At 52.0% G+C, this 26,073-nt stretch overlaps 1 protein-coding gene and 2 long non-coding RNA genes across 8 annotated transcripts in view; 2 read left to right on the top strand and 1 right to left on the bottom strand.

Annotated features, from left to right (window-relative positions):
* Positions 1-12,992, top strand: part of LOC110124777 (uncharacterized) — a 29,679-nt gene extending 16,687 nt beyond the window's left edge. For 2 of the 6 annotated variants that reach the window (XR_011492373.1, XR_011492377.1), the window contains exons 3-6: positions 10,030-10,838; positions 11,239-11,465; positions 12,207-12,308; positions 12,418-12,992. This is a non-coding gene — a long non-coding RNA (uncharacterized lncRNA). Of the gene's footprint in view, positions 1-8,602; positions 8,756-9,596; positions 9,741-10,029; positions 10,839-11,238; positions 11,466-12,206; positions 12,309-12,417 lie in introns of all 6 variants that reach the window. The other 4 variants (XR_011492376.1, XR_011492375.1, XR_011492378.1 and 1 more) reach the window with 4 other exon arrangements.
* On the bottom strand, positions 10,733-21,647 carry SLC4A1 (solute carrier family 4 member 1 (Diego blood group)). Its single transcript, XM_020873440.2, has 19 exons — positions 21,569-21,647; positions 21,338-21,455; positions 20,297-20,361; positions 19,265-19,445; positions 19,050-19,185; positions 18,506-18,629; positions 18,271-18,352; positions 17,904-18,100; positions 17,226-17,436; positions 16,812-17,018; positions 16,515-16,663; positions 16,206-16,400; positions 14,921-15,094; positions 14,391-14,480; positions 13,719-13,885; positions 12,974-13,227; positions 11,768-11,937; positions 11,499-11,675; positions 10,733-10,813 (listed from the first exon to the last, which is right to left on the bottom strand). The coding sequence occupies exons 1-19, from the start codon at positions 21,581-21,583 to the stop codon at positions 10,733-10,735; spliced, it is 2,793 nt and encodes a 930-aa protein (XP_020729099.2). The 5' UTR covers positions 21,584-21,647.
* LOC139039146 (uncharacterized) lies at positions 17,328-25,488 on the top strand. Its single transcript, XR_011492379.1, has 3 exons — positions 17,328-17,415; positions 18,608-21,500; positions 22,008-25,488. It is a non-coding gene; the product is annotated as an uncharacterized lncRNA (long non-coding RNA).
* Positions 25,489-26,073: the final 585 nt, after the last annotated feature.

Raw genomic sequence — 26,073 nt, 5'->3', positions numbered from 1 at the left:
ATCTACTGACAACAAATTCCCCCCATTTTTGTTTGTCCGAGAAAAATCTTTATTTCTTGTTCGCTTTTAAAAAATAATTTTATTTATTTATTTATCTTTGGCTGTGCTGGGTCTTCATGGCTGCTCAGGCTTTTCTGTGGTTGTGGCGAGTTGGGGCTCTCTGGTTGCAGCATGCAGGCTTCTCATTGCAGTGGCTTCTCTTGTTGCTGAGCACAGACTCTAGGGCTGGTGGGCTCAGTAATCGCAGTTTCCGGGCTCTAGAGCACAGGCTCAATAGTTGCGGTGCACAGGCTTAGTTGCTCCTTGGAATGGGGAATATTTTTGGATCAGGGATTGAACCCGTGTCTCCTGCATTGGCAGGCAGATTCTTTACCTCTGAGCCACCAGGGAAGCCTTCTTGTTCACTTGTAAAGGGTAATTTTGCAGAATACAGTATTCCAGGTTGGTAGTTTTTCCCTCTCAACACTTTAAACACTTCTCTTCTTACTTGCATGGCTTCTGAAAAGTCAAATGTAACTCTTTGTTCCTCTATAGATCAGGAGTTTTTTCCCGTCTGGCTGCTTTCAAGATTTTTCTCTTTAGCTTTAATTTTCTGAAGTTTGAACAGGATATACCTGTTCCTAATCCTGGGTTCTTTTGTGTGTATGTGTGTTTTGTTGAGTTTGTTTTTTGGCAACATCAACATCTTGCTTGATGTTCTCTGAGTTTCCTGGATCTGAGACTTGTTGACTGACATTGATTTGGGGAAATTCTCAGTCTGTACGTACGCACGTATACATTTACTATCTTGCTGCAGCTGCACTGGGTCTTTGTTTCGGCATGCAGGATCTTTGTCATGTGGGATCTTTCACTGAGCTCCATAGCACACGGTTTAGTTGCCCCCTGGTGGGTGGGATAAAACTCTTGAACCTGTGGCCCCTTGTATTTCAAGGCAGATTCTTAACCACTGGACCACCAGGGAAGTCTGAATTTTTAATCATTGTCGCTTCAAATATTGTTGCTTTCTTTCATCTCCTTCTGGTAGTCTCACTATGTGTATATTGCACCTTTTGTAGTTAAACTCAATTCTTGGATATCCTGTTCTTTCTCTCTCTGTTTTACTCATCATTCTCTTTGCTTTTCAATTTTGGAAATTTCTGTTGTCATATTCTCAAGCTCAGAGATTGTTCCTCAGCCCTGTCCAGTCTACTAAGGAGACCATCAAAGGCATTCTATAGTTCTGTTACAGTGTCTTTGATCTCCAGCATTTCTTTTTTATTCTTTTTTAGACTTTCCATCCCTCTGCTTATATTATCCATCTTTCTTGCATGGCACCTACTTTTTCTATTAAATCCTCAGCATCAGTTCAGTTCAGTTCAGTCGCTCAGTCATGTCCAACTCTTTGTGACCCCATGGATTGCAGCACGCCAGGCCTCCCTGTCCATCACCAACTCCCGGAGTTTACTCAAACTCATGTCCATTGAGTCGGTGATGCCGTCCAACCATCTCATCCTCTGTCATCCCCTTCTCCTCCTGCCTTCAATCTTTCCCAGCATCAGAGTCTTTTCAAATGAGTCAGCTCTTTGCATCAGCATATTAATCATAATTTTAAAAAATCCTAAGCTGTTAATTCTAACATTCATGCCCTACCGGACTCCAGTTTGTTCTGCCTCGTCAAACTGTGTTTTTTGTCTTTTAGTGTGCCTTGTAGTTATTTGCTGCAAGGCAGATATGAAGTGCTGGGTAAAAGGAATTATGGTAAATAGGCCTTTAGTAATGTGGTAGGAACGTGGGAAAGCATTCTGTAGGTCTGTGATTAGGTCTCCTCTTTCGGTGAGCCTGTCCTATTAGATTATGAACCTCACCAGTACTTTTCAGGTTTTTCTCCCCACAGGTGGGGCAGGATGACTACAGGGGGCTGGAATTGTTCTATTCTCTCTTAAATTAGTCTCTGGTAAAATCCCAGCAGGGGGACTTCCCTGGTGGTCCAGGGGCTAAGACTGCTCCAAATGCGGGGGGTCCAAGGTCCCATCCCTGGTCTGGGAACTATAAAAGATCCCACATGCTACAATTCAGAGTTCTCATGTTGCAACTAAGATCCAGTGAACCCAAATACATCAATATTTTTAAAAAACAAAACAACTGCCTCCCCCTCTCCCAGCAGGTTAGTATCTCAGAAAATAGTTTCTCCTAAGGGCAAGCCTGTTAAAAAGAAAGGAATGCTCTAGGATATTTCAGAATTGGTTCCTTTCCCCTCCCCGTGTCAGAAGCATGAGAGGATTTTTCTCTGATATTCACTGTGAGGACCTGGTAGAGCCCTTGGATATAAAACTCACAAAAGGTTGGGTCCCACTATAACTGGGTTCCCTTGGAGTTTTCAACTCCCAGACATGTCTACACTAAACTTCCAGCAGTTTGTCAATCACAGTTCAGGTTTTCCTTCTGACATTGGTTCCAGTGCAGGTTTCTGCTTAGGTAAATTGCGATTCTCTGTATCTGCCTGTCTGTCCTTCCAATTTTTGGGGTGGGGGGTCCACAATGGTTTGCCTTGTGACCTTATTTCTCTGGCAGATCAAAGAATTGTTGGTTTTTCATTTGTTCTTCTCTTGTTTTTAGGACAGAATGAAGATTTCTAGTCTTTTTATATGCTGGACCAGAAACCAGAAGTCCTCTACTTCTTTTTGTTGTTCTTTTGTTTTCTCCTTTGCTACACTATTTTATTCATTATTTTCCCCAATATGTATAACATAAAGTTTACTGTCTTAATCATTTGTAAGTGTGTACTTTAGTGATATTAAATACATTCATAATATTGCACTACTATCACTACCATTTATCTTTATAACTCTTCATTGTGTAAAACAAACTCTATACCCATTCAACAATTACTCCTTATTCCTCCTCCCTCACCTTCTGGCAACCATCATTCCACTTTCAGCCTCTATGATTTTTTTTTAAAGCTTGTAAACCTGTATGTGTGTCAAGAAGCAACAGTTAGAACCAGACATGGAACAACAGCCTGGTTCAAAATTGGGAAAGGAGTGCAAGGCTGTATATTGTCACCCACTTATTTAACTTACATGCAGAGTACAACATGCAAAATGCTGAGCTGGATGAATCACAAGCTGAAATCAAGATGGCTGGAAGAAATACCAACAGAGGACAGAGGAGCCTAGCATGCTACAGTCTCTGAGGTCACAAAGAGTCAGACAACTTAGCTACTGAAGAACATCAACAAAACTAGAGTTCACGTATAAATAATCTGGAGGGAAATAGTCTAAATTATTAACAGTGGTTACTGGAGGAGGGTATTGGAGGCTTTTATTCTCAATGTTAAATAGTTCTGTAATTTTAAATGTTTCATGATATGCATGTGTTAGGGGAAGCACACTGATTGAAACCGCCCACCCTGGCCAGGCACCATAGTAACCATTTGCATGAGTTGTTTTACAACAGGAGGTCCTGGTAAGGAACACAGAACTAATAAGCCTCCACCAACTGGAAGAGTTCAGGAAAGGTCAAAAGGAGACACCACATGTCCGACAACCTCCCAGAATCCTCTCTAGCACCCATCTTGGCCAAACAAGGCGTGCACCACCAGGAAGGACTCTGAGTCAGAATGATTGGCTAAAGACAACCTGGAAACTAATCCCATCACCATAAAACCCAAGACTGCAAGCCATGTGACAGAGCTGTTCTCCTGGGTTCCCTTACCCTACAGCTCTCCACCTGGGCACCCTTTCCCAATAAAATTTCTTGCTTTGTCACATGTGTCTCCTCGGATGATTCATTTCCGAGTGTTAGACAAGAGCCCAGTTTCCGGGCCTGGAAGGGGTCCCCCTTCCTGCAACACATGTATTATTTTTGAAATTTGAAAATATAAAGGTGCCCACAAATGTGTCCTCCCAGCCTACAAAGCATTCTCTGGTCCACCTCAGAAAAAAGGGAGCTCTCTGCCTGTTCCATCCTGCCAAGCTCCCAGACCATGGCTTCTACCTCCTGCTTCTCTTGCTTGTCAGCCCTTCCTTCCTCACCTCCTGTCACCTGGCTTTGGGCCCAGGTGCCTGGGAAAGAAACAATTTTTTGAGGTCACCATGTGGCCTGCCAGCCCAGCTGGCTTTCCACCATGTGACTTGACTTTGTTGAGCAAATTTCACCCACTATCTTCAGATTATGTCTCAGTGTTTTCCATTCTCCAGACTCTTATTCTCTCAAGATATTTCCCCTCTCTCATCTCTGGCCCAGCGCTTACTTTTTCTCAGCAGTCAGAGTAAATGTTTCCAGGTAGCCTTTCCAAACCCCTGTCTCCTCTGCTGTAGAGGAGATTCCCTGTAGAATGCAGATCACTCTTGAACCCTGACTCCATATGGACCGGAAGTCCTATGAGGGTTGGGATGGCATCCACCTGCTTCTGCTGTTGACTCACCTACATGGAAAGAGTCCCAATTTACCTCTTTGCAGGCAACTCCTCCTGTATACAGCTCCCAAGTAAATCACTTTAATCATGTCATCCTTGGTTCTAGAACCTGCAATTACTCCCTAGTGCCTACTGAATCAAATCCAAACTCTTCCTCTTATGTATATTTAATTACATCAAAATTAAAGACTTCTGTTCAATGAGGTGGACAAAGTTAAGAGAGAGATGACAAAATGGGAAAATATATTTGCAAGGTCCAAAACTAACAAAGGATAGACTCTTTCAGATCTCCTGCAAATCAACCTCCAAAAAGGCATCAGTAGAAATATAACACAATGATATAAAAAGACTGTTTATGTAAGAGGAAATGTGAAAGACTAAACGTCAAGTGCAGAGATGCTCAAACTCTTTAGCGGGTGACCAGACAAATGCAAATAAAACAATAATGAGATAATACCTCAGTCAGGGTAGGAAAAATCAGACAGCTGGATAACATCAATCATATGGGAATATAGGAATCTTCTGCTCTGTGTGTGGGAGTGTGCACTGGGGCAGACACTGAGAAAAATATGTCTGTACTTAGTCAAAGGGAGACGTATATTTATAGCTTATGACCTAGCAAGTCCACTTCTAGCTTCTACGTATATAACCCAGAGAGATTCTCACTGAATCCATAGGTGAGCAGGGCTGAGGGTGTGCACTGCACCTCTGCTTGTTGGAGGGGAGTTGGGTGCAGTTGGATGTCCCTCCCTGGGATAGTGGAGAGGCCAAAGTGGGGGGTTGCTCCCACAGCGATGAAAACACCTCAGTGTTCACAGGGCAACCGGACTGGATCTTAAAACCATAGTGCTGGCTGAAAGGAGGACCAACAGAACAAGGCCTAGAACACAGTGCTGGTAATGTATAGAGATCAGTTCAGTTCAGTCGCTCAGTTGTGCCCGACTCTTTGTGACCCCATGGACTGCAGCACACTAGGCTTCCCTGTCCATCACAGCCTTGTTTAACTCAATGAAACTATGAACCATGCCATACAGGGCCACTCAAGACGGACAGGTCAGGGTGGAGAGTTCTGACTAAACATTCTGACACCACTGGAGTCAGGGGAATGGCAATGGTCCATTGGAGAAGGGAATGGCAAACCACTTCAGTGTTCTTGCCTTGAGAACCCCATCAACAGTGATGTATAGAGATACATACACTGTATGGTCAGGCCACCAACACTCAAGGCTGTTCTCTTGCCTGGTGTACATCCCCTGCCCGACCAGTGCCTGCTTCACTTGCACCCTACTCACATGATTGACCTTCCTACGTACTTGCCCCAGGGCCCAGCTAGTGATAGCTTATCAAAAGGGCAGTGAGGGGCATGCCTCTCTGCTGGTTTCCCTGGTAACTAACGACAAACCAGATGCCAATTCCCCCCACAATTGGCAATCTCCTCTTCCCCTTTGGGACAAAGACTGCAGCCAAGTCCTGCCTACTGTCCGCTATACATGGTAGGGTGTTGCTCTAGGACTTTGCTTCAGACGTGTAAGCTCCCCCATCCATTAAACCACTGATGTGCCTATTGCTGACTCCAGACTCTTTCTCTAGAATTGAAGCTGGGCAAGCAGAGCATGTGTAGCCCAGTAGGGTGCAGCCCAACACACATATACACACACACTCACACACACACCCCAAACCAACTGAAAACAGACATTCTGAGAATCTGGTTCTGGATTGGATAGAGATGATGGTGGTGCAGTTGGGCAAGAAAATGTATAATGTTGGGGGTATGCATAGCTGAAAAATATAGGGGTAAAATGGCACAATGTATGAAATTTACTTTCTAGTGGTTCAGCAGAGGGGAAAAAGATGAAACAAATGCGTTATAGGCAGGGATTTAAGCAAGATTTTAAGGTAAAATCTTGATAAGTTTTGAATCTGAGAGATGAATATATGGGGGGTTGCTGTACTATTGTCTCTGTTTTTGTGTATGTAGTAAAAATTTCATAGTAAAACAAAATGGCATCAATTTTGATATGTATTTTCAAGACTGTGTTCACCTAGTCCTTGGCGTTTCAGTGGTTATGACTCTGCTTCCAGTGCAGGAGGCGCAGTTTTAAGCCCTGGTCAGGGAACTAAGATCCCACATGCGGCGAGGCAGCTATGCCTGAGCACACACGAGTAGGGAGTCCATGTGCTGCAATGAAGATTCTTTGTGCTGCAACTAAAACCCAACACAGACATAAAAATAAACAAATTTATTAATTTTTTAAAAAAACCTGCCATGGTTTCCTTTTATTTTTTTTAAGTAGAAAATGAAGACAAAGGGGAAGGAAGGATAGAAGAGAGAAAACAAGAGTGATCAATGAAAATCCCATTTGTCCTCAGGAGGATAATTAACTTTTTGCACCTAAAGTCCTATAGAAGGAGGAGGACTTCCCTGGTGGTCCTGTGGTTAACAATCTGCCTGCTAGATCCCCGGTCTGGCATGGTCCCACATGCCTCGGGGCAACTCAGCCCTTGAATCCTAGAGCGCATGCTCTGAAACAAGAGAAGCCACTACAATGAGAAGCCCTCACACCACAACTAGAGAATAGCCCCTCCACTCGCTGCAACTAGAGAAAGCCTGCACACAGCCACAAAGACCCAACACAGCCAAAAACAAATAATTAAAAAAAAAAACCAGAAAGAAATTGATACCCCTTATTGAACTGAACTGATACCTCTACCACTATGGCATTTTAATTATTTCTGTCTACGCCTCTCCCCTTCCTTCCTGTGCCCACCTTACTTTTCCACCTGGCTGTCACCATGATGGCCACATCACCATATGCCTCCCTTAGAAACAGGAATGCCCTTCTGCTTACTGAGTGCCAGCACTGAGCTAGGACTCACTGGTGTGTGATCTCGATTCATCCTCTCAGTAACATTGTGAGTGAGGTCAGTCCCGTGTCCTGGTCTCCATTTTACAGATGCAGAAAACTGAGCCCAGGATTGTGGTTCTTAGCTGGAATTTCAAACAGCTTGGTCTCAGATGCTCAGGATCCCTTGACTAAACTAAGGTGATCCAATTGATTCTTCATCATCACCATTATTTTTGAATGAATGAATGTGAAGTTACTTAGTCGTGTCCAACTCTTTGCTACCCCATGGACTGTAGCCTACCAGGCTCCTCCATCCATGGGATTTTCCAGGCAAGAGTAGTGGAGTGGGCTGCCACTTCCTTCTCCAGGGGATCTTCCCAATCCAGGGATGGAACCTGGGTCTCCCGCATTGCAGACAGACGCTTTACCATCTGAGCCACCAGGGAAGCCCATTATTTTTAGGGCCTGCCTAATAGTCCATTATATTGCTCTAACTCCCTGTAATTTACTAACAGCCCTCCTATTGCTGAGTATCTGGGCTCTTTCTAGTTTTTTACTTTCATTGACAGTCCTGCAAGGAATTTTTTTGGGTATAAAGCTTCTGGACTCTGTGGCATTATTCCCTTACCAGGAGTGGGTGAGGGTTAGGTTATTTTGTGTTCACACAGTAGACCTCATTATGGCAGTTAATTCACATTGAGGTAGTTTTCCTGAGAGGAAGTGCAGGCATGGAGGCAGGGCATCTGTGAGGAGAGAGGGCAGGAAATGTACGGGGTGGGTGGGGGGTGAGGTCTTAGGCCAGGCAGGAAGTTGGATCCTGATTGATTTCTGTGGTCTTCACGTTGTGGGGGTGGGGGTGGGTCTCTGGCCAGCCCCAGGGACTGGGCAGGCCTGTGGGACCTGAAGCTGCTGTGTGTTGGAGGGGAGTGCCTGTGATCACTATCCCTGGGGTCACGGCAGCTCTCTGGCCCTTTGGCAGCCGCCCTGGCCAGCCTGGGAGGGGTCAGCTGGGGATAGGCAGCATGTAAATATAGATCCGGGGAAGGAAGCCAGGCGGCCCAACCCTGCGCTGACCTCTCTTGGGAAGGTCGGAGGGCTGCGGGAGTGGGGGTGGGGAGGGATTATGTCCTAGCATCTTCCTCTCTGGGGATGGGCAACCCCTGACCCAGCAGCCCCCTGGAATTGCTGGAAGTGGCTGGGGGAGGGGAGGAGACAGGGCCTCCAAGAGGATCACAGTTGGGGACTGGTGAGAAGGTGGTCAAGAGATGCTGTTCTGTGACCCATGGCAAATTGTGTTTTCTCTCTGGCAATTTTTTTCTTTTCTTTTTCTTTTTATTTATTTGGATGCTCTGGGTCTCAGTTGTGACATGTGGGATCTAGTTCTCCGACCAGGGATCAAGCTGGACCCCCTGTATTGGGAACAAGGAGTCTTAGCCACCAGACCACCAGGGAAGTCCCTCTCTGGCAATTTCCCTTAGAGGTGCTGTCCAGCCTGATGAGTCCCAGCTAGGAGGTAACTGGCCCAAAGGGACGTGGGGTTCACAGTGCAAGGGGTAGGGGGCAAGGCCCCTTGAAAGCCCCTCTCCCCACCTCCATGGGTCTTGCTTATTTTGCAGAGGCGGGTTATCGGGGCATAAACTGGTCTTCCTTTGCTCTCCCACTCCCTCACTGGGTTCTGGCCCTCCCCAACAGCCCAGCCTCTCCCCCTCCCCCAGCATGGCCCGCCTCGCCCCCCCTCCCCGCCCCCCCCCAACTCCACCCTCCTCCCAGGGCCACAGCCCTGCCCCAGCTCCACACCATACATTCCTTGTGTGACTAATCCAGCCCAGACCCCTGGGAGCCCCCCAACTCTGGGAGGGGAATTCCCGCCCAGCCCTCGCTCTACCATATATGCATTTATTAGGAAAACCTATTTCCCACCTTCAAGGGGAAGGATGTTAGCAGAGTGACTTTTTCCACTTGGCAGTGATCAAGGAGCAAAGGGTGGGGACAGGGACATCCCATTCAGAATAACAAGACCAGTGGCTAACTCTGCCGAACTCTTGCTTAGGGGTCTGTGCTAAGCAACCACTTTACAGGCACTGTCTCCTTTAATCCTGATAGTGATCCTACAAAGTGGGTACCATTATCGTCCCCATTTTACAGATGAGAAAATTGAGGCATAGAACAGTGAAGTGGTGGGAAGCAGTTGTCAGCCTTCAAGAGGTACCCGAGAGTCCTCTCTCAGCCTCCTTTCTTTTCTGTCACACCCCAATCCCCAGTTTCAACCATCTCTCACTGCTTCCAGTTCTTTCAACTCTTTTTATATTTTTCTTTTATAAAAAAAAAAAATAGATTTTGCCCATATTTTGCAGCCACCACTGTCTCCTACCCCAGTTGGTCGAATTGGGATTCTCCCCAAGATTTGGTTTAAGTGGAGTTGAGGACAATCAGGGTATGCGTATATGCATGTGCATGTGCGTAGGTGAAGAACAATGGAAGCTCTGAGAATATACAAGGTATAAATTACAAACCTCCCTCTCTCCCCCTTTCCATCTCCTCCCTATCTTCCCATCCTCCCCCCACCCCCCTCCAAATCAAAAAGACTGTACCCTGCCCCCCACCCCCAACCCCAGGGCAAGGTCTTGTCTCAGTCACCTCTGTGGCCACAGGGTCCAGGGCCTTTGGTACAAGTTTGTGGAATGAATGAATGAGTGAATGAATGAGAGCATGGGAGAGAGAGCAAGCACTTAGGAGTCCTGAGTCTCAGCCCTGACTTTGTCCTCACCTGATCCTTGCCGTTACCAGGATACCTCCTCTGCCCAGAGGAAGAGGGTCCCAGTACAAGCAGAGAAGGGGAAGAGAGGGACCAGCAGGCACATCTCTAAGCCTGGAAAGGTGGGTGACTGAAGTAGACTCTGGCCTCAGAGGTCAAATTCCAGCTGCCTGGCTCAGGAGCTGGGTAACCTTGGGCAGGCTTGAAGAGTGATGACTATTGTCTAATAGTCTGTTCAGATTTTACAGAGCCCTTTTTTCACATTTATCTTTGGTCCTCAGAAACCATCCTGTAATGTGGGTAGGATTATCAATATACCCATTTTACAGATAAGGAAGCAGAGGTTGGAGAGATCCAGGGACTTGCCCAAGGTCATATAGCAAGCAGGAATTTGAATCCCCACCCCCCCACCAACTCCCACCTTGTTACCGCCCCTGTCTGTGCCTTGAGGAGGTAGGACTTAGATTTCAGTCTTCCAGGCTGGGACCCTCAGGTAGCAGTGTGGCCCAGGAGGGGCTGCATAGTGAATCCCCTACTTTGGGCTCCACTGGTCATTTCCATTCAGAAAAGCCAGTCTACCCTTCATGCAAAGCTTCCTAGACACCCCCTCCTTCCCCCACCCATGTCCCTGGGACCTCCACTGCTGCCCAGTGGAGGTGGGCAGGAACTTCTGCTTTTCCTGGGAGAATGGGGAAATGAAATGGTGGAGGGGGCTCTAGGGCCCAGGCTCTCCCCTCATACAGGCATGACCACCTCATCATATTCATCCTGACCATTCTGCTCATCTAAGATCGGTTTGACATCGTCAGCATCCAGCTGTGGGAAGAAGGAAGGACAGAGGGTGAGCGGCTGAGGGGCCACGTGAGCCCTCCCCACTGCACAGAGGCACTTCTGGAGTCAGCAGAGCCTGTCTCTCTCTGAACCTGGGTCAAGTCTCCCGTCCTGTCCTTTCATCCCCTAGGGATGGTCTAGATGAGGGGTTTCCTCAGGGTTAGGAACGCCCTGGAATCTGGTCCCTGGTGGGGGAGGGCCTCCAGAAGGCAGGCAGGAGGCCCCTTCATGTGGGCAATGAAGCGGTGACCTGTGTCTCGTCGTGGAAGCATTCTGTTGGAGCAGTGACTAGCCAGACAGTTTGGAAGACCAAGGGCTAGCCTCTCAGTGGTCAGGACAATTCACTAGCAACACATCCCACGAGCCTCTTAGCCCTCTCACCAGCCCTGTCACTGTTCTCCTCTTTCCAGGTGAGAACGCCTGAGGTACAGAGCAACGAGACCACTTGCTCCAGGTCACCCACCAGGACGTGGTGGGGCCGGGACGAGGAGGCAGGCCTGGATACTCAGACGTCGATCATGGCGCTCTTCTGCCTTCCCTAGTTCCCAGACCCCTCGCCACTACATTCTCCCAGAGTCACAGATGACCCCTCTCTACCCCCTGCCCTGGAGTGGTGCCCTCTGGTCAGAGGAAATGGGTGAGGGGGATAGGGGTGGGAGCAGAGACTCACAAACTTGAGCTCCATGTCCTGGAAGATGAGTGGTAGCAGGAAGCGGCGTAGGGGCACCGTGAGGATGAGGATGAAGGGGAGGGCCAGCGAGATTTGTTTGATGCTCCTTACTACCCACAGTATCACAAGGCAGACAATCTGGATGATCGTGAACATGTGCATGCGCCAGGTTTTCACCTGTGGGCGGAGGCTGGGGTCATCGCCTGCCCGGCCTGGGCACCCAGACCCCCCACCCCACCCCAACCTAGGCATCCAGGTCGGCCACATACCCTCATGGCGTAGGGCACGTCTGGGTAGTGCTTGCGCGGCTTCAACAAAAGCAAGATGCGGTCAAACAATTGGATGCCACTGAGGGATGTGACCCCCATGTAGAGGAAGATGCCGAAGAGCACTGCCAGGGGGATGTGGCGGAGGATGGGTCCCATGAGGATGGACACACCTGCAGGGAGAACCACGCACTCTTAGCCCCCAAGGATCAAGGATAGGCACCAGCAGGGGCTGAGGAATGAAATCACAGGGACTATATGGAACTCCTTCTGTAGATCCTCTTTTTTTTTTTTTTGGCCATGCCACATGGCTTGTAAGATCTCAGTTCCTCTACCAGAGACTTGAGCCCGAGCCCACAGCCATGAGAGTGCCAAGTCCTAATCACTGAATGGCCAGGGAAGCCCCTGGATCCTCTTGATAGATGTTATCTGCATTTTACAGGTGAGGAAACGGACGCAGAGAGGTGAAGCAACTTACATGAGGCTACACACTCCTGCCTGCCTGATGTCATAGCCTACGCCTTTAATCGAGGGAGTCACAGAGGTCAGAGAAGCCCACCTTTCCTCTTACCCCAGTCCACAATGCCTCCATCACCCTCCACCTACCCAAATCCCAGCTCTCCTCCAGCTAACATCAACTTTGCCTCTTTCAGGAAGCTTCCCATGCCTCTCCAACAGTGACTGTGGCACTGCCCCCACATGGAGCCCCTTGGACTCTGGGCTGATCCAGAGCTCAGATCCCTGAGCCTCTGTCTTCATCTCATCCATCCCCTGCTCCAGGAGCCCTGCTGTTTGTATCAGTCACAGAGGGGCTGGGCCGGGGAGACCTCGGGCATCTAATGAACCCTCTCATGGTGCAGACAGGGAAACTTGAGGCCCAGAGATGAGATGGGATGCCTGGTTAGCAGTCAGTCAGGGCTGGAATCACAGTTCACTGAACTGTTGGAGAAGCTCTGACTACAGGGTCTTATCTAGAGAAGGTTCCAGCAAGTGGTCCCCCCATGTGCCCTGCACAGATGCCCATCATCTCAGTGCCTGGGGCACTTCCTCCAGAATTCCCTCATGTGAATAACTGACGCTGGGGAGATGTGGGCAGTGGGTGTTTGGGGAGACCTAGCTGCAGGGCCAGGGCTGGAGGGACACTGGATGCTAAGGGGCAGAGCCAGCGGGTGGTGGAAAGTTTGGAGAGTGTGGCCAGTCTTCACTCACCCACGAGCACAGCAACCAGAAGTCCACTGATCCGCTGTTCCTTGACTCCCTGAATCTGGGATGTAGCCCCTGGAGTGCTGTCCTTGCTCGTGACAGTGAGGGCATTGGCGTGGGTGATAGAGCGCACAGTGGTGGCGCTGAGCCAGGGCATCCCAAAGATGGTGGCCACCCCACCCATGCCCATGATCAGCAGCAGGTCCAGGTGGAAGCCAGAGCCCTTGACCATCTTGCGCTCCGGTTTGCTGATGATCAGCCTGGGGGTGCAGAAGGTCAGGAGTAAGCAGGGCTCCCCTTCACCCTAACCCCCCTTCACCCCTCTTTTCTTCCCCAGACTTGGGTCCCTCTACTTTAGTTGGTCCTTCTTTGCCCTTCTCCCTTGGAGTTCCATGCTCCGCCCCCCAATCCCCACCCATCTTGACAGTAGAGACTCTAAGAGCAGAAATGTCTTCATCATCGCCTAGAACACCCAGCAGCAGTTCTATTCGGAAACTGAAGAAGCGTACACTTCAGAGAACCTCACCGGTACAGGCCCTTTCCAAGATCTAGCACCTAATTTTACAGTTTTCATTTTATATTCTTTTTCATAAAAAGCACCCCTCAAATAATGTCATGTCTGGTCCCACAAAATCTGGACCAGCCCCTGCCCGCCCGTCATTCCTCTGAGCGCTTAGTCCTTTGCCTGCTGGGAGCTTGTCCCTTTCTCTGCCTCGGACCCTCCCAGGCCCCATCCCACCCTGGCTCTTACGTGGTGATCTGGGACTCAAGGAAGATGAGGATAAAGACCAGCAGGGCAGGCAGGGCAGAGGCAAACATCATCCAGATGGGAAATTCGACACGTATGCCTAGTGGGTGGATAAGCCAGTCTCGCTCTGTGGGGTTAGATACAGTGAGGCCTTCAGGTACACTGAGTTTCTGTGGGAGGAGAATGCTGGTGAGAACACTGGGGGCAGGAGGATGGGGAAAGGTGGGGACCGAAGGAGCCAGGGTCCTGGGCACTTGGGAACTTACTTATATTGAGCATCTACTTTGTACTCCATAACTGCACTAGGCCCTTTATATACATTTTCTCATTCCCTACTTTATGGATGAGGGAACAGGATCAGAGAAGTTATGCAGCTGGCTCTGCATCGCACAGCTATTTGGTGGCAAAACTGAGACTCATACTCAGGACAGCCTGGGCTCCAAAGCAGATTCTTTCCTATCGCCCTGGATTAAGGAGTAAAAGGAGGCCACTTGACCCAGGCCCTTGATGCAGCCGGAAGGGTCCTGAGGGGCTGTGGGAAGAACACGGGGCTCCCAGGGGAGGCAGGGATGGGGGAGGGGTAGTTCTAGCTGGCTTCCAGTATGGGAAGGCGGTTTAGGGGAAGGGGCATGCTGGGGAATGAAATAAGGTGGCGGGGTGGGGAGAGAGGGTCACCTGGGTGTAGGTGTCTTGGATGAGGGCATCCACCATGACCATGATCAGGATAGAGATAGGAACCCCGAAGTCCCCAATGATCCGTCGCAGCTGAGGGCAGGTGGAGGGGCCAGCGGTCAGTGCCCAGTGGCTTCCCACCTCCCACCTTCCACGTGGCCCCACTCCTGCCCCATCTTCACCAGGAGGCGCCCACTCTTCTCAGGGGGTCCATCAACATCTGATAACCTGTCCTGCGCCTCTACGTACCTGCCTCCTTTCTTGTCCCCCTGGCCCCGCCGCACCCCAGCCCCACAGCTTTTCCACCCCCTTTGAAGAACTATCCTTGGCTCCCCACTTGGGTCCTCAGCCTGGATGTGCTGAGAAAGGAATTGTCTCAAGGGTAAAATCCTAAGTGATGAGGGGGCCAGTGGAGCTTGGAATTGGAAATGGGAATCTAGGGTAAGAAGGGGAAATGATGGCACTGGGAAAGCTGAGGCCTTGGAGTTGGATGGGACAGTAAAGGCAAGGACAGGTGGGGAGGGTGTGCTGACCTTGCCAGGGAAGTAGGAGCTGTTCTTGAACTTGCGCAGCATCATGGCGAGGAAGAAGGTGCCAGCCATGAGCACAAGAGAGAGGAGGGCTGTGTTGGGCAGGGCGGCCTGAGGTTTCGGTGTTGTCGGCACATCGTGTTGATAGTTCTTCTGCAGTGGATGTTCCTGGAAGATCTGCAGCAGAAAACCAAGGCATCCTGTTCCTTCCCATCCAGCCATCCTCCAACCATCATTTATCTATCCATCATCCATCCATGCATCTCTGTATTCACCATTTATCTCTCTATTCAGCATCCATTCACCAATCCTTCATGCATCTACCTATCTTATTCCTCAATTGTTGTGTAAACAGAGAGGCAATGGGATTCCACAGCTTGGTTTTCAGGACTGAGGACCAAGCTAGGCTTGGGTGGGGCAGACCATAGAGGAAATGAGTCTGTGTGTGTGTGTGTGTGTGCATGCATGCAGGGCCTGGGAGCTATGAGAAGGCTGGAGGGCAGGAAACAAGTGCCAAGGAAGTTTCCAAAGAGACTTGGGCTCCAAAGACTTGGAAACAGAAATACCCATCAACCAGCAGAATCAGGGGTAGATACAGTATTCACCCTTCCTCCATATAAAATGCAGACCCAGAGGTAGGCATAGTTCAAGGTAACAGAGATGAGGAGTCAGGGCACATGCTCTGCAGGCCCTGTGGTTCTTAAGGGCAACAGCAGGAGAGGGAGCGGCGGGTTGGGGCTTCAGAGCCTCCAGGACCTCTGCTACCATGCCACGCCTACTCATTCCCACATTCAGTCTCACACACAGGAAAGTGAAAGTGCTAAGTCGCAGCCAACTCTTTGTGATCCCATGGACTGTAACCCACCAGGCTCCTCTGTCCATGAAATTCTCTAGGTAGGAATACTGGAGTGGCTTGCCATTCCGTTCTCCAGGGGATCTTCCGAACCCAGGAATCAAACCTGAGTCTCCCGCATTGCAGGCAAATTCTTTACCATCTGAGCCACCAGGGAAGCCCATTAGTCACTGTATGTGATTATACACATGGGCCTTTGCACGCAGAAGGGTCCTCTCATGCATAGTCATGGTGAGAATACCAGCCCACAGACAGCTGGTGTCAACATGTATGTGCTCACAGTCACATTCTGTGAAAACGTGGCCACATAAATGCCAAACAGACACTAGTGCAATGACACCCACAGATGCATAACTTGTGCACAGTCACACACACACACACACACACACACACACACGTGTATGCGCACGCCTCTAACACTCCTGCAGCCCTCACCGTGACCAGCTTGTAGAAGGTCTCATAGATGAAGATGAGGGAGATGAGGAAGGAGAAAATCTCCTGGGTGTAGCGGGAGATGAAGCGGACCAGAAAGCTGCCCTCGAAGGCCACCACCAGCACCACCAGCAGGATGAGCCAGAAGCCAATCCACACACGGCCCACAATGTACTCCAGGTTGTTAGTCTGGCAGAACTGTAGGGTGGTCAGAGGGAGCTGGGGTCAGATACATGGGCCCAGGCACCATGCATTAAGCAGGTGGGGCCGGGGGCCAGTTACAGGGTCACAGTGGGGCCAGAATAGAGTTACCGAGAAGAAGGCTTCCTCAAACACAAGCAGGGGTCCCGAGAAGCCCAACACGAGCAGGGGCTGAGCCCCCAGCAGGGAGAAGATGATACCCTGCACTGCAGTGGAGAGGAGCAGTTCCGACACTCCCATCATGTTCTGGGTCTTGTCTCCTGTGGGAGGAGGTGTGGTCAAGGTCAAGATCATTTCACGGGTAAGCTGATGTAGGGGCCCAGAGTGTCAGATCAGGGCAAAATTGGGGCTGATACGTAGGCCAGAGGGTCAGAGGTGAGGGTTAGTGGGACACATGGAGGCACTGACCCAGGAGGCCGCCGAAGGTGATGGCGGGGGTCAGGGCGGCGAAGTAGATGAAGATGATGGCAGACAGGACCTGGGGGCTCAAGGCATCTGTGATGTCACTCAGGTAGTGGGGGTAGCGGCGCCGGATGTCACGCACCAGTCCCCCGAAGAGCCTGCCTGTCCGCTGCAGAGGGTCTTCTGGGGTGTCCCCTGGACCTTTCTTCACATCTGTAGTGGAGGGCAGGACCATGGTCACAGAGGATTGGAGGGGGAGGTGAGGGGAGAGGGGAATCGAGGGGGAGATGCCGGATGGGAATGGGGTCATCTGGGAAGCTGGGAGGGATGAGGACAGGGAGGGGGAGCCAGGGGCTCACAGGGCTGTGCTGGGGGTCTGGGGGCTCAAAAAACTTGGGCTGGGCAGGGCAGGGCAGGTACCTAGGTCCTTCAAGAGACTGGGGTCGGGCTTGGCAGGGCTGGGCAGGTAGCGCCTTCTCAGCAGCTCTTTCTGCACAGGCACCAGACTGAGCAGGGCCTTCTCAGAGGGGGCATCCAAGGGAGGCAGCACCAGACTGCAGTCAAGGAAGCCCTCCAGGGACTGGACCAGCGTCTCCTTGCTCTGGGCCAGGTATGCCTCATTCCAGAACACCTGGGGGCAGGAGAGAAGGTCAGAGCCACTAGGACCTGCTGGATAAAAGGACCCAGGAGGCCACAGCCAAAGCCTCTGGGGATCAGAATACTTTCACCCAGCTCCTGCCAGCTAGGATCTGTTTTTCCTGCCCTGTCCCTCCATCCATCCACCCTCTACTGAGAAAGGGCAGACAGGGCCCTGAGGGGGGAAAGCAGAAAGAACTAAAGTGAACCAAGTGGCTTGTAGCAGACCAAATGGAACAAGAGCAGACCAGACCAGACCTAACCAGGTAGAACCAAGACAGAGTGGGCTAGGCTAAACCAGGCCTGATCAGGCAGGGCTAGGCCAAAATACGGGCCTGGATCCCCATGGCCAGACAGGATAGATCCAACTGAATGGGCCAGACTCGTGACATTAAAGTAAGCCGGGCCTCCCCTGCCACCCAGGGCCCCCGGCTCCCCCGGCCCTCGCCAGCCCCTCCTCACCCTCTCCGACATGAGGGTGGCAGCAGCTCGGCCCAGCTGGGTGTAGTCGAGGTTGGGGCTCTCGGGTCCCAGCAACACAATGAGGAAGCGCACAGGCACTGCCGGCTCCTCTGACCCCTCTGGCTTTGGCTCCGGCTCCATCGGCTCCTTTAGCCTCACGAAGCCCAGCACCGGCCGCTTCAGGAAGTTGGCACGGCCTGGTGGGTGGACGAAGTGAGGTGCTGAGGCCCGTGGGGGAGGTGGGGGGCACGGGGGCAGGGCGCAAGCAGTGCTGGTGGGGTCCAGGCTTACGGAGGGGCTGTGCCAGGGCAGGAGGCAGAAGCAGGGAGTGTGCAGGGATGAGGGAAGGGGCCCACTGGCCACTTACCCACTAGCATCAGGGTGGCCTCCCAGTCCTGGGGACTCTTTTTCAGAATTTCAGATGCGTGCCCTCCCGTGCTACCCTCTCCCTGTTGGGAGGAGGTGGTGAGGGGAGTCCTTGGCCACTGCGGGCCCTGGACACCTGAGCGTCCCACCCCCTATCCCCCACCCGCTCTCCTTTAGAACCACATTCAGGTTGAGGGCCTTCCGGCTCTCCTCACACGGCCTCAGCACAGCCTCACCTGTTCACAGAAGAGCTCTGTCTCCAGTGACGGATGCTGTGGGAGCAGAGGCTCCAAAGCGTCCCCAGACTGTGTCACGACCACAGGCTTCACACCCCCCAGGGCCTCCATGTTGCTGGCGTGGCTGCAGGACACACAGTGGACATGGGCTGAGAAGGCTGCTCAGGCCAGGCTGTTTGCAGAGTGGAGACTGGGACTCGCCCGCGGCCAGACTAGAGAGGCCCTGGGATGGAAGGAGAATCGGCCTCCTCCGAAGGACGTTGTGGTTGTAAGCGGGTGGCCTCAGTCTGGACTGACTAGGTAGAGCCAGAAGAATGGATGGAGGGAGGGACTTTGAGAGTCGGTCCTCCTGGGGACCCGTGGCCCCCAAAACTAGGCATGGAGAAATGGTTACCACCTGAGAGGTGTCGGAGGCAGGAGACATGGTGCAAGAAAAGTGGGACCCAGCCTGGTGGGGAGGGGCTCCCGGGGAGAGCTTGGGGCAGGCGGGCTGGGGAGGTAGGCCCTGTGGGCATGGGGTCCAGGGCCCAGCAGGCAGGGGCACCTGTGTTTCAGCAGCAGGACCCGGAGCAGATTGTCTCGGTCGTCTGGCTGGATCTGCCCCTCGAAGATAAACCTGTCCAGCAGCTGGTCAGCCACCTCGGCCAGGGCTTTCCCCGGCAGATCCAGAAGGACAGTACCTGCAGGCAGTGGAGGGGTGAGCTGGCTGGCCCTGCCTCCGCTCCCTTTTACATGCAGGGCTGCAGAGGTTTCACCTACCCTTGGTGAAGGCTTTCTGCAGCTCCAAGAGGCTCCAGAAGTTGAGGTAAGGCAGGTGGGGGCGGCCCCAGATCCCATCTTTGCCCAGGTTCTCCTCCAGCCCCACCCAGCGTGCTGTTTCCATCCATTGTATCTCTTGGTTCTTTTCATCCATCACCAGTTCCCGCAGTTTCACGTACACCTGCGGCCCCACAGGCTTGAATTAGTCCCTCAGGCCCAGGGCAGGGCTGTTGGGGGGACTGGCAGCCCAGGGTACGGTGGGCACTTCGCAGGCCCTGAAGGGTGTCTGTCAGAGGCCCAGGGTCCTGGGGCACTCAGGACCGAGCCTGAGCTCAGAGGGGACCATCAGGGGCGACAACCTGGGGGTGTAGAGTGAGATGTGATACGTGGGGAGGTGCTTGAGGGTCCCCCACCTCTGCTTCTGTCCCCCAACTTCCTGACCAGGCCCCTCCCCCATTTCAGAGACATTTGAAGATACTCAAAAGGGGTGCTAGAGTGGGCACGGGAGAGGAGAGGAAAGCCTTGGGAGTCACTGGGTCTGTCTCTTGCCTCTAATGTTTCTGCGTGGACTCAGCATGCCCTTGGGTTTCCATGAGGAGGGGCCCACTCCCAGGGTCCTAGCTGAGGGTAGACCCAATTTCCTAACTGGCTACACAGGCTGGTGCCCAGCAATGACATGGGGGGGCCTGGGGAGGGAAATCTGGGTTGAGGAGAGCATGCATGTAATTCTGTGCTTCTCCAGGGGGCACCGGACACCCTGGCCCGGGCCAGCGGACCTGGGGGCTCAGACCTCCAGCGGTCAGTTTACCTCTGTCCAGGGAGCTCCCCATGAGTGCAAGGAGGCCCAGGTCTCCCCCTTCACTGGGAGATGTCCTCTTCTACCTATTCCCCAGGATGCCCATTCCTTCTCTGTTTGTGGAGTCTCCCCATCCCAAAGCTGTAGCTCTCCCTCCGTCCCTCCCCTCCCCTGGTAGAATGATGGGTCCCAAGGGCAGCACAGGAAAGAAGGCTGGGGGGCGCTGGGGTGCTCACCTTGTGGGTTTCTGGGTATTTCGATGTGGTGTGGTAGTCTGTGTCTGTCGGCTGGGTGACCCGAGCTGAAAACCCCAAAGCCAGTTAGCGATGCCCCCAGACAATCCCCCCAAGACCCTCCTGCCCCATCCCCACGAGATGCGGAGACCACACAGAATGACGCCTCTCTCCTTCTCGTTGCCCCTGGCTGGGATCCTGCCTGCTCCTGGCCCAGAATGGCACTGTCACTCGCCATCTGAGCCCTGTGGAGGACCCCTGGGGCTCATTCCCCGCCCCCCCCCCCCCCGCCCCCCGCGCTGACAGGAGGGTCATCTCCAAGGGGGTTGGGGAGTCCTAAACAGCAGTTCCCTTCCCTCTCCTGCTACCTTCTGGGACCAGATTCCCTTCTTTTTTCCCACCTGCCTCAACAATCTCACTGGCCCAGCTTCTCACCACCTCCAAGCAAAGCTCTGGGAGCCAGGGTGGGGGCTGCCTTTATATTGGCCCCCACACCCCCCCCAGCCCTCATTTCCCAGAGGGGCCTCTTATTTCCTATATCAATTGCCAGCACTTAAGTCCAGTTGACAGTAAACAGGTCCCCTCCCAGGGCTCCCCAACCAAGACCTTGGACAAGCCCAGGAAGGTTTCCTCATGTCTCTCTGCCCTGAGGGTCCCCGTAGCCCCCCATTTCTCAGGACTTCTGGACTTCCAAACAGAACAATGTTCTCAGAACAGGCCCAGCACCTTGTCCCAGAAGATGGGTGGGTACAAATGCCATGGGGACTCATGTCCTCGTTCCAGACAGGGCTGACTGCCCGCTCACAAATCTATGGGGCACAGTAATGGGTGACTGGTCCTGCCCCCCCCCCCCCAACCGCCCCCAGTCACCTCCTGTGATCATTTTAAACAAAACTGTTTATCCTTCAATCAGCCAGGATTGTGGGAGAACTGGCCCTGGGGCTGGGCCGGTGGATAGGGGAAAGAAGGCAAAGACAAGCTCCCCAGCTGTCAATGATGGGGTTCAGCAGCTCATCCCAACAAGAGGGCGGAAGATGGGCTCACCTTCTGCCTCCTCCTCCTGAATTGTGTCACCTTCTGCCTCTTCCACTGTGATCGTGATGGATCCATGGTCTTCATATTCCTCTTTGTCTAGAATCTCCTCCAGTTTATCTTCATACTCCTGTGAGAAGCTGCCATTAGGGCTGGGCTGTGGGAGGCTCTGAAGGTGGGTGTCCAGGGCTGGGTTCCCAGAGCCCCCAGGTGGGAACCCTGCAGACACCACCAAAGACTCACCTCTGGATCCCCCATGGTGCTGTCTTGATTGTTCAATTGTCTGCAGTGATCTGAGCCCCCAGCATAACCCGGGCTTGGAGTTCCTGTGGTGGGTAGGGGGGATAGTACAGGCTGGGTGAAGCACGGGACAACCTGGGGTCTCCCCTTCGTCTCCCCAGGGGGCTGCATTTGATCAAAGTGGGATCCCGAGTGTTAGGAGACAAGGGGGGCGTGGGGGGATGGTTAGAGGAAAGAAGTGTAAGTGGGGGGTTGAGGGGAGGAGCTGGGTTTGCAGGGGTGAGGGCAGGTGTGCAGGGGACGCAGACAGTACAGTGCAGGCAAGACGAAACTTGGCTGGCATCAATCTAAGGGTGTTTGGGAGGATGGGGGTTGTTCTTCAAATAAAATCCTTCCTCCATCCACCAGTCCTCACCTGACTTCCTTTTCTGCCCCTCCCCAGGAATCAGCTAACTTCAGGAGATGACCTGTCCCTCTTTCAGGGAGCTTAGCTGAGAGTCTCCACAAAACACCGTCTTCTCCCAGAAATGGCTGCTTCCTGCTGGGCACAGGGCTGTGGTATCCTTAGGAGTGGCTCACAGGCCCTGGATGATGTGTCCTTGCTTCTCTCCCCTACTCCATCTCGAACTCCATCTCTTGCTCTCTCACCATCTATTCCACTGGCCTGCTTACCAAGCCCTTTCCTGCCCCAGGGCCTTTGCACCTGCTTTGTCCATGTCCTGGATGTCCTTCCCCCGACTTCAGCCCTTCCCACTCCTCAGCCCACACGCCAGCTCTTCAGATTCCCTTCCTGACCACCCTAACAATCACTAACCCAGTCTGTCATTTTCTGGTTTCTTGATTCATTTGTGTATATATGGTCTGAGTGAATGAGTATTAGTCATTTAGTTGTGTCATTCTCTCATGGACTGTAGCCCACCAGTTTCCTCGGTCCATAGAGTTCTCTAGGCGAGAAGACTGGAGTGGGTAGCCAGTCCCTTCTCCAGGGGATCTTCCCGACTCAGGTCTCCTGCATTGCAGGTGAATTCTTTACTGCCTAAGCCGCTAGGGAAGCCCATGTATGGTCTGAGGATGCCTCTAAAAGGGAGGCCACATGAGTACTGAGATCCTGCACGCCTCAATCCCCACCAGATCCACCACTCCTAGCAGAATTGTTGCCACGTAGTAGGCGCTCAATAAATACCTGTTGATTAGTGTGTATAAAATAGATAACTACTGAGAACCTATTGTATAGTACAGCGGACTCTATTCGATGATCTGAGGTGACCTAAATGGGAAGGGAATTCAAAAGAGAGAGGCTATATATATATGTATAACTGATTCACTTTGCTGTAAATCAGAAATTAATGCAACGTGGTAAAGCAACTATAATAAAAATTGGAGAAAAAAAAAAAAAAAAGCATGTTGAAAGAGTGGAAGAATGGCTCCCCCTTGCAGGCTTGGGGCTCTGGGGCTGGGGAGCTGGGATGACTAGGACCCAGCCAGGAGGCCATGGAGTTCTGCACCTCCGTTTTCTCAGTTGCGTCTCTAGTGGAGAGGAAGGACGCCCACCCCAGGAATGTGAGGAGCAGCCCAAGAGAACACAGGGGTGCCTGCTATGGCCCAGACTGGGTGTGGAGGGACATCCTTCTCCCCTTCACCTACGGCAGGCTGCATGCCGTGTTGTAGCGACATGGATTTGAGTCAGATTGACAACGTGCCCCTCCACACCTGGCATAGAGCCTGGGAAGCTGAGATGAACAAGACACTGTTCAGCTCTCCAGAAACTCACAGCCCTGGCTGGGGAGACCAGCCAGGAACACATGACAGGTGAAGAGGTTCAAGAGAAAACACGTGCCCCAAACAAATGCAAGCAGTGAGCGGACTGTGCTGTTTGCCGAGGATGTTTGTGGCAGGAGGGAGAGTAGGGCTTGCTGATGGGGTGGGGGGCAGAGTGTCCCTGAAGGAGGGGATACTGGCGCTTGCCCCAGAGCGCTGGTGGGATTTGAAGGGCTGAGAGATGGGAAGGGCTAGCCTAGGTGTTAGGAATGGTGGCAAGAGGCAGAGAGAAGACCATGCCAGAGAAGCCTGGGCACTCTGGAAGGGAACAGGACAGGGAGTATATACAGAAAGAACTGTACGCAGAGCTCTGTTTCTGAGGAATAGATAGTCCTGCAGTCCTTACAGAAGGGGCGTGAGCGAGCCCCTGACCCAAACTGAGGAAGGCAAGGGTCCCTGCCTTGGGGTGGTTGTAGGGCAAGTGATGGCCATGCAGGGAATTCTAAAGTCTGAGGATGGGGTGTCCCTACTGCAGGGGACTTGGCATTCGAGGTCTCTGGTATTGCAGAGAAAACCTTTTCTTTTTTTTTGAATGATGTTTTATTATTATTATTATTTTTAAAATATTTATTTGGCTGCACTGGGTCTTAGTTGCAGCATGTGAATTCTAGTTCCCTGACCAGGGATCAAACCAGAGCCCCCTGCATTGGGAGCACGGAGTCTTAGCCACTGGATTATCAGGGAAGTCCTCATGCACCTTTTTTCTCTCCCTCTTCTGTCCTTCCCTGTCCCCTTCTCCTTCCTCTTCTCCCATCTTTAACCTCTCTCTTCCTTCTCTGGGCCTCAAATCTCTAGCCGCTTCTACCTTGTCGACCCTGAGGTGCTAAACACTGCCCTCCTCGGGCAGGCACTGTGGTTTTAGTTTCCCATCTGAGAGGAGAGAGGGTCCCTCCAGAGCCAGAGCACCCAGAAACATCCAGGCTGCCTCTCTGCCACTGCCTGGCAGCTCCCAGACTCTCTCTAGGGCTCAGTCACCCCGTTTGTACAATCGGAGGCCCTCCTGCTGGGGTCCTGAGACATCAGTGAGAGAGAAGAGGGGAGAACATAGGTGCCTTGAGCTCCTCTGGGGCCTTAGAGGGTGCACCCACGACCCAGATTGCTGCCCGCCCTAGGCCCAACCACCCCCCAGCTGCAGGCCTTGCTCTGTGTGCAATGATAAGAGCCTGGACCTGGAAGTACACCAAACACCTGGCCAGCCCACCAGCCAGGGCCAGGCAGATAAAGGGGAGTAGGGCATCTGGGGCCCAGGAGGTGGAACACAGCTGGAAGAGACTGGGAGGGACGCGAACCAGATGAGGGGGAAGGCTCCCTGGAAGCACAGGACACCACCTTTGTGTATCACCCCAACACATACATAGCTGCGCTGTCTTATCTCTGATGATCCGCAAACCACTCTGTGAAGTGGGCAGTGTCATTAGCCACACTTTACAGATGAGAAAGCTGAGGTTCAGAGAGGCTTATCTGCCCTGGTTCCCTAGCAGGTAAATAGCAGAGGCAGCATTAAACCCTGGCCTGTCTTCCTCCAGATACTACTCTAACCATGGTGCTGAGTTGCCTCCCAGAAGATAAAATATCTATTAGCTGGTTTAGTATTAGTGACTAAGAGTGTGGGTTCTGCAGTCAGGCTGCCTGGGTTCAAATCCCAGCCCTGCCACTTACTGTGTGACCTTGGGGAGGTAACTCAACCTCTCTGTGCCTCAGTTTTCTCATCTGTAAAATGGGGGTAATCATAATGCTACCTCAGTTGGTAGAGAATCTGCCTGTAATGCAGGAGACCCAGGTTCAATTCTTGGGTCAGGAAGATCCTCTGGAGAAGGAAATGGCAACCCACTCCAATATTCTTGCCTGGAGAGTCCCATGGACAGAGGAGCCTGGCAGTCTACAGTCCATGGGATCGCAAGAGTAGGACACGACCTAGCGACTAAACCCCCACCACCATAATAGTATTTACCCCATAGACCTGTTGCAGCATTAAGAAAGTTCATACATATAAACCACTCAGAATAATGCCTGGCCAGCCTAGATGGGAAGGGAACTTGGAGGAAAATGGATAGATGTATATGTATGGCTGAGTCCCTTTGCTGTTCGCTTGAAACTGTCACAATATTGTTAATCAGCTATATCCCAATATAAAATAAAAAGTTAAAATGAAAAAAGAGTAGTGCCTGGCACATAAAGAGCTCTCTTTGAATGTTTGCTCTCATTAGCGCTGCTCCTAGAGATGAAAGGCAGACTTGCTGTCTTCATTCCCTTCTGATTTTCCTTCAGTTCCCATGGAATTAACCTGTGTTTGGAGACCTTCAGGTGATGGGGGACTCCTCCTTTCCCTCCTAACACCCTTGAAGATGGGGACAGCACCAGGTCTCCTTGACTAGAGTCCCTGGAAATGTTTCAAAATGAGCAGTGTCAGCTGACAATTTCCCTTCTAGGCAGGAGACAGAGTGACTTGCGGATCCTCATACATGAAGGAAAGGGGACTGGGTGGCTGGGAGACCCTAGCCTGTGTGATTCAAGGGGCTGGTAAATAGGAGCCTGACAAGGGCCCACACCTGGAGGGGAATCAGGTTCGCCCCTCCACACGCATATTCACACACCTCTGCTGCCACGTGCCAGCCTTTTTCCCCCCAACACCTGCCACCCCACTCTTCCCAGCTGCAGGTGCCAATGGGCCTGTGCCCTGAGGGGTAACA

Source organism: Odocoileus virginianus, chromosome 17 (genome assembly GCF_023699985.2).
Source record: "Odocoileus virginianus isolate 20LAN1187 ecotype Illinois chromosome 17, Ovbor_1.2, whole genome shotgun sequence".
Lineage (NCBI taxonomy): Eukaryota > Metazoa > Chordata > Mammalia > Artiodactyla > Cervidae > Odocoileus > Odocoileus virginianus.
This window is presented reverse-complemented; position numbering and strand designations above follow the sequence as displayed.

What these genes read in the sequence shown, in the direction of transcription:
- SLC4A1 (XM_020873440.2), bottom strand. An exon ending in AATACCCAGAAACCCACAAG is followed by an intron (nt 19,446 to 20,296) that starts GTGAGCACCCCA and finishes GTGGGGCCGCAG; the next exon opens with GTGTACGTGAAACTGCGGGA. An exon ending in GGCCACCCTGATGCTAGTGG is followed by an intron (nt 18,101 to 18,270) that starts GTAAGTGGCCAG and finishes TCCACCCACCAG; the next exon opens with GCCGTGCCAACTTCCTGAAG.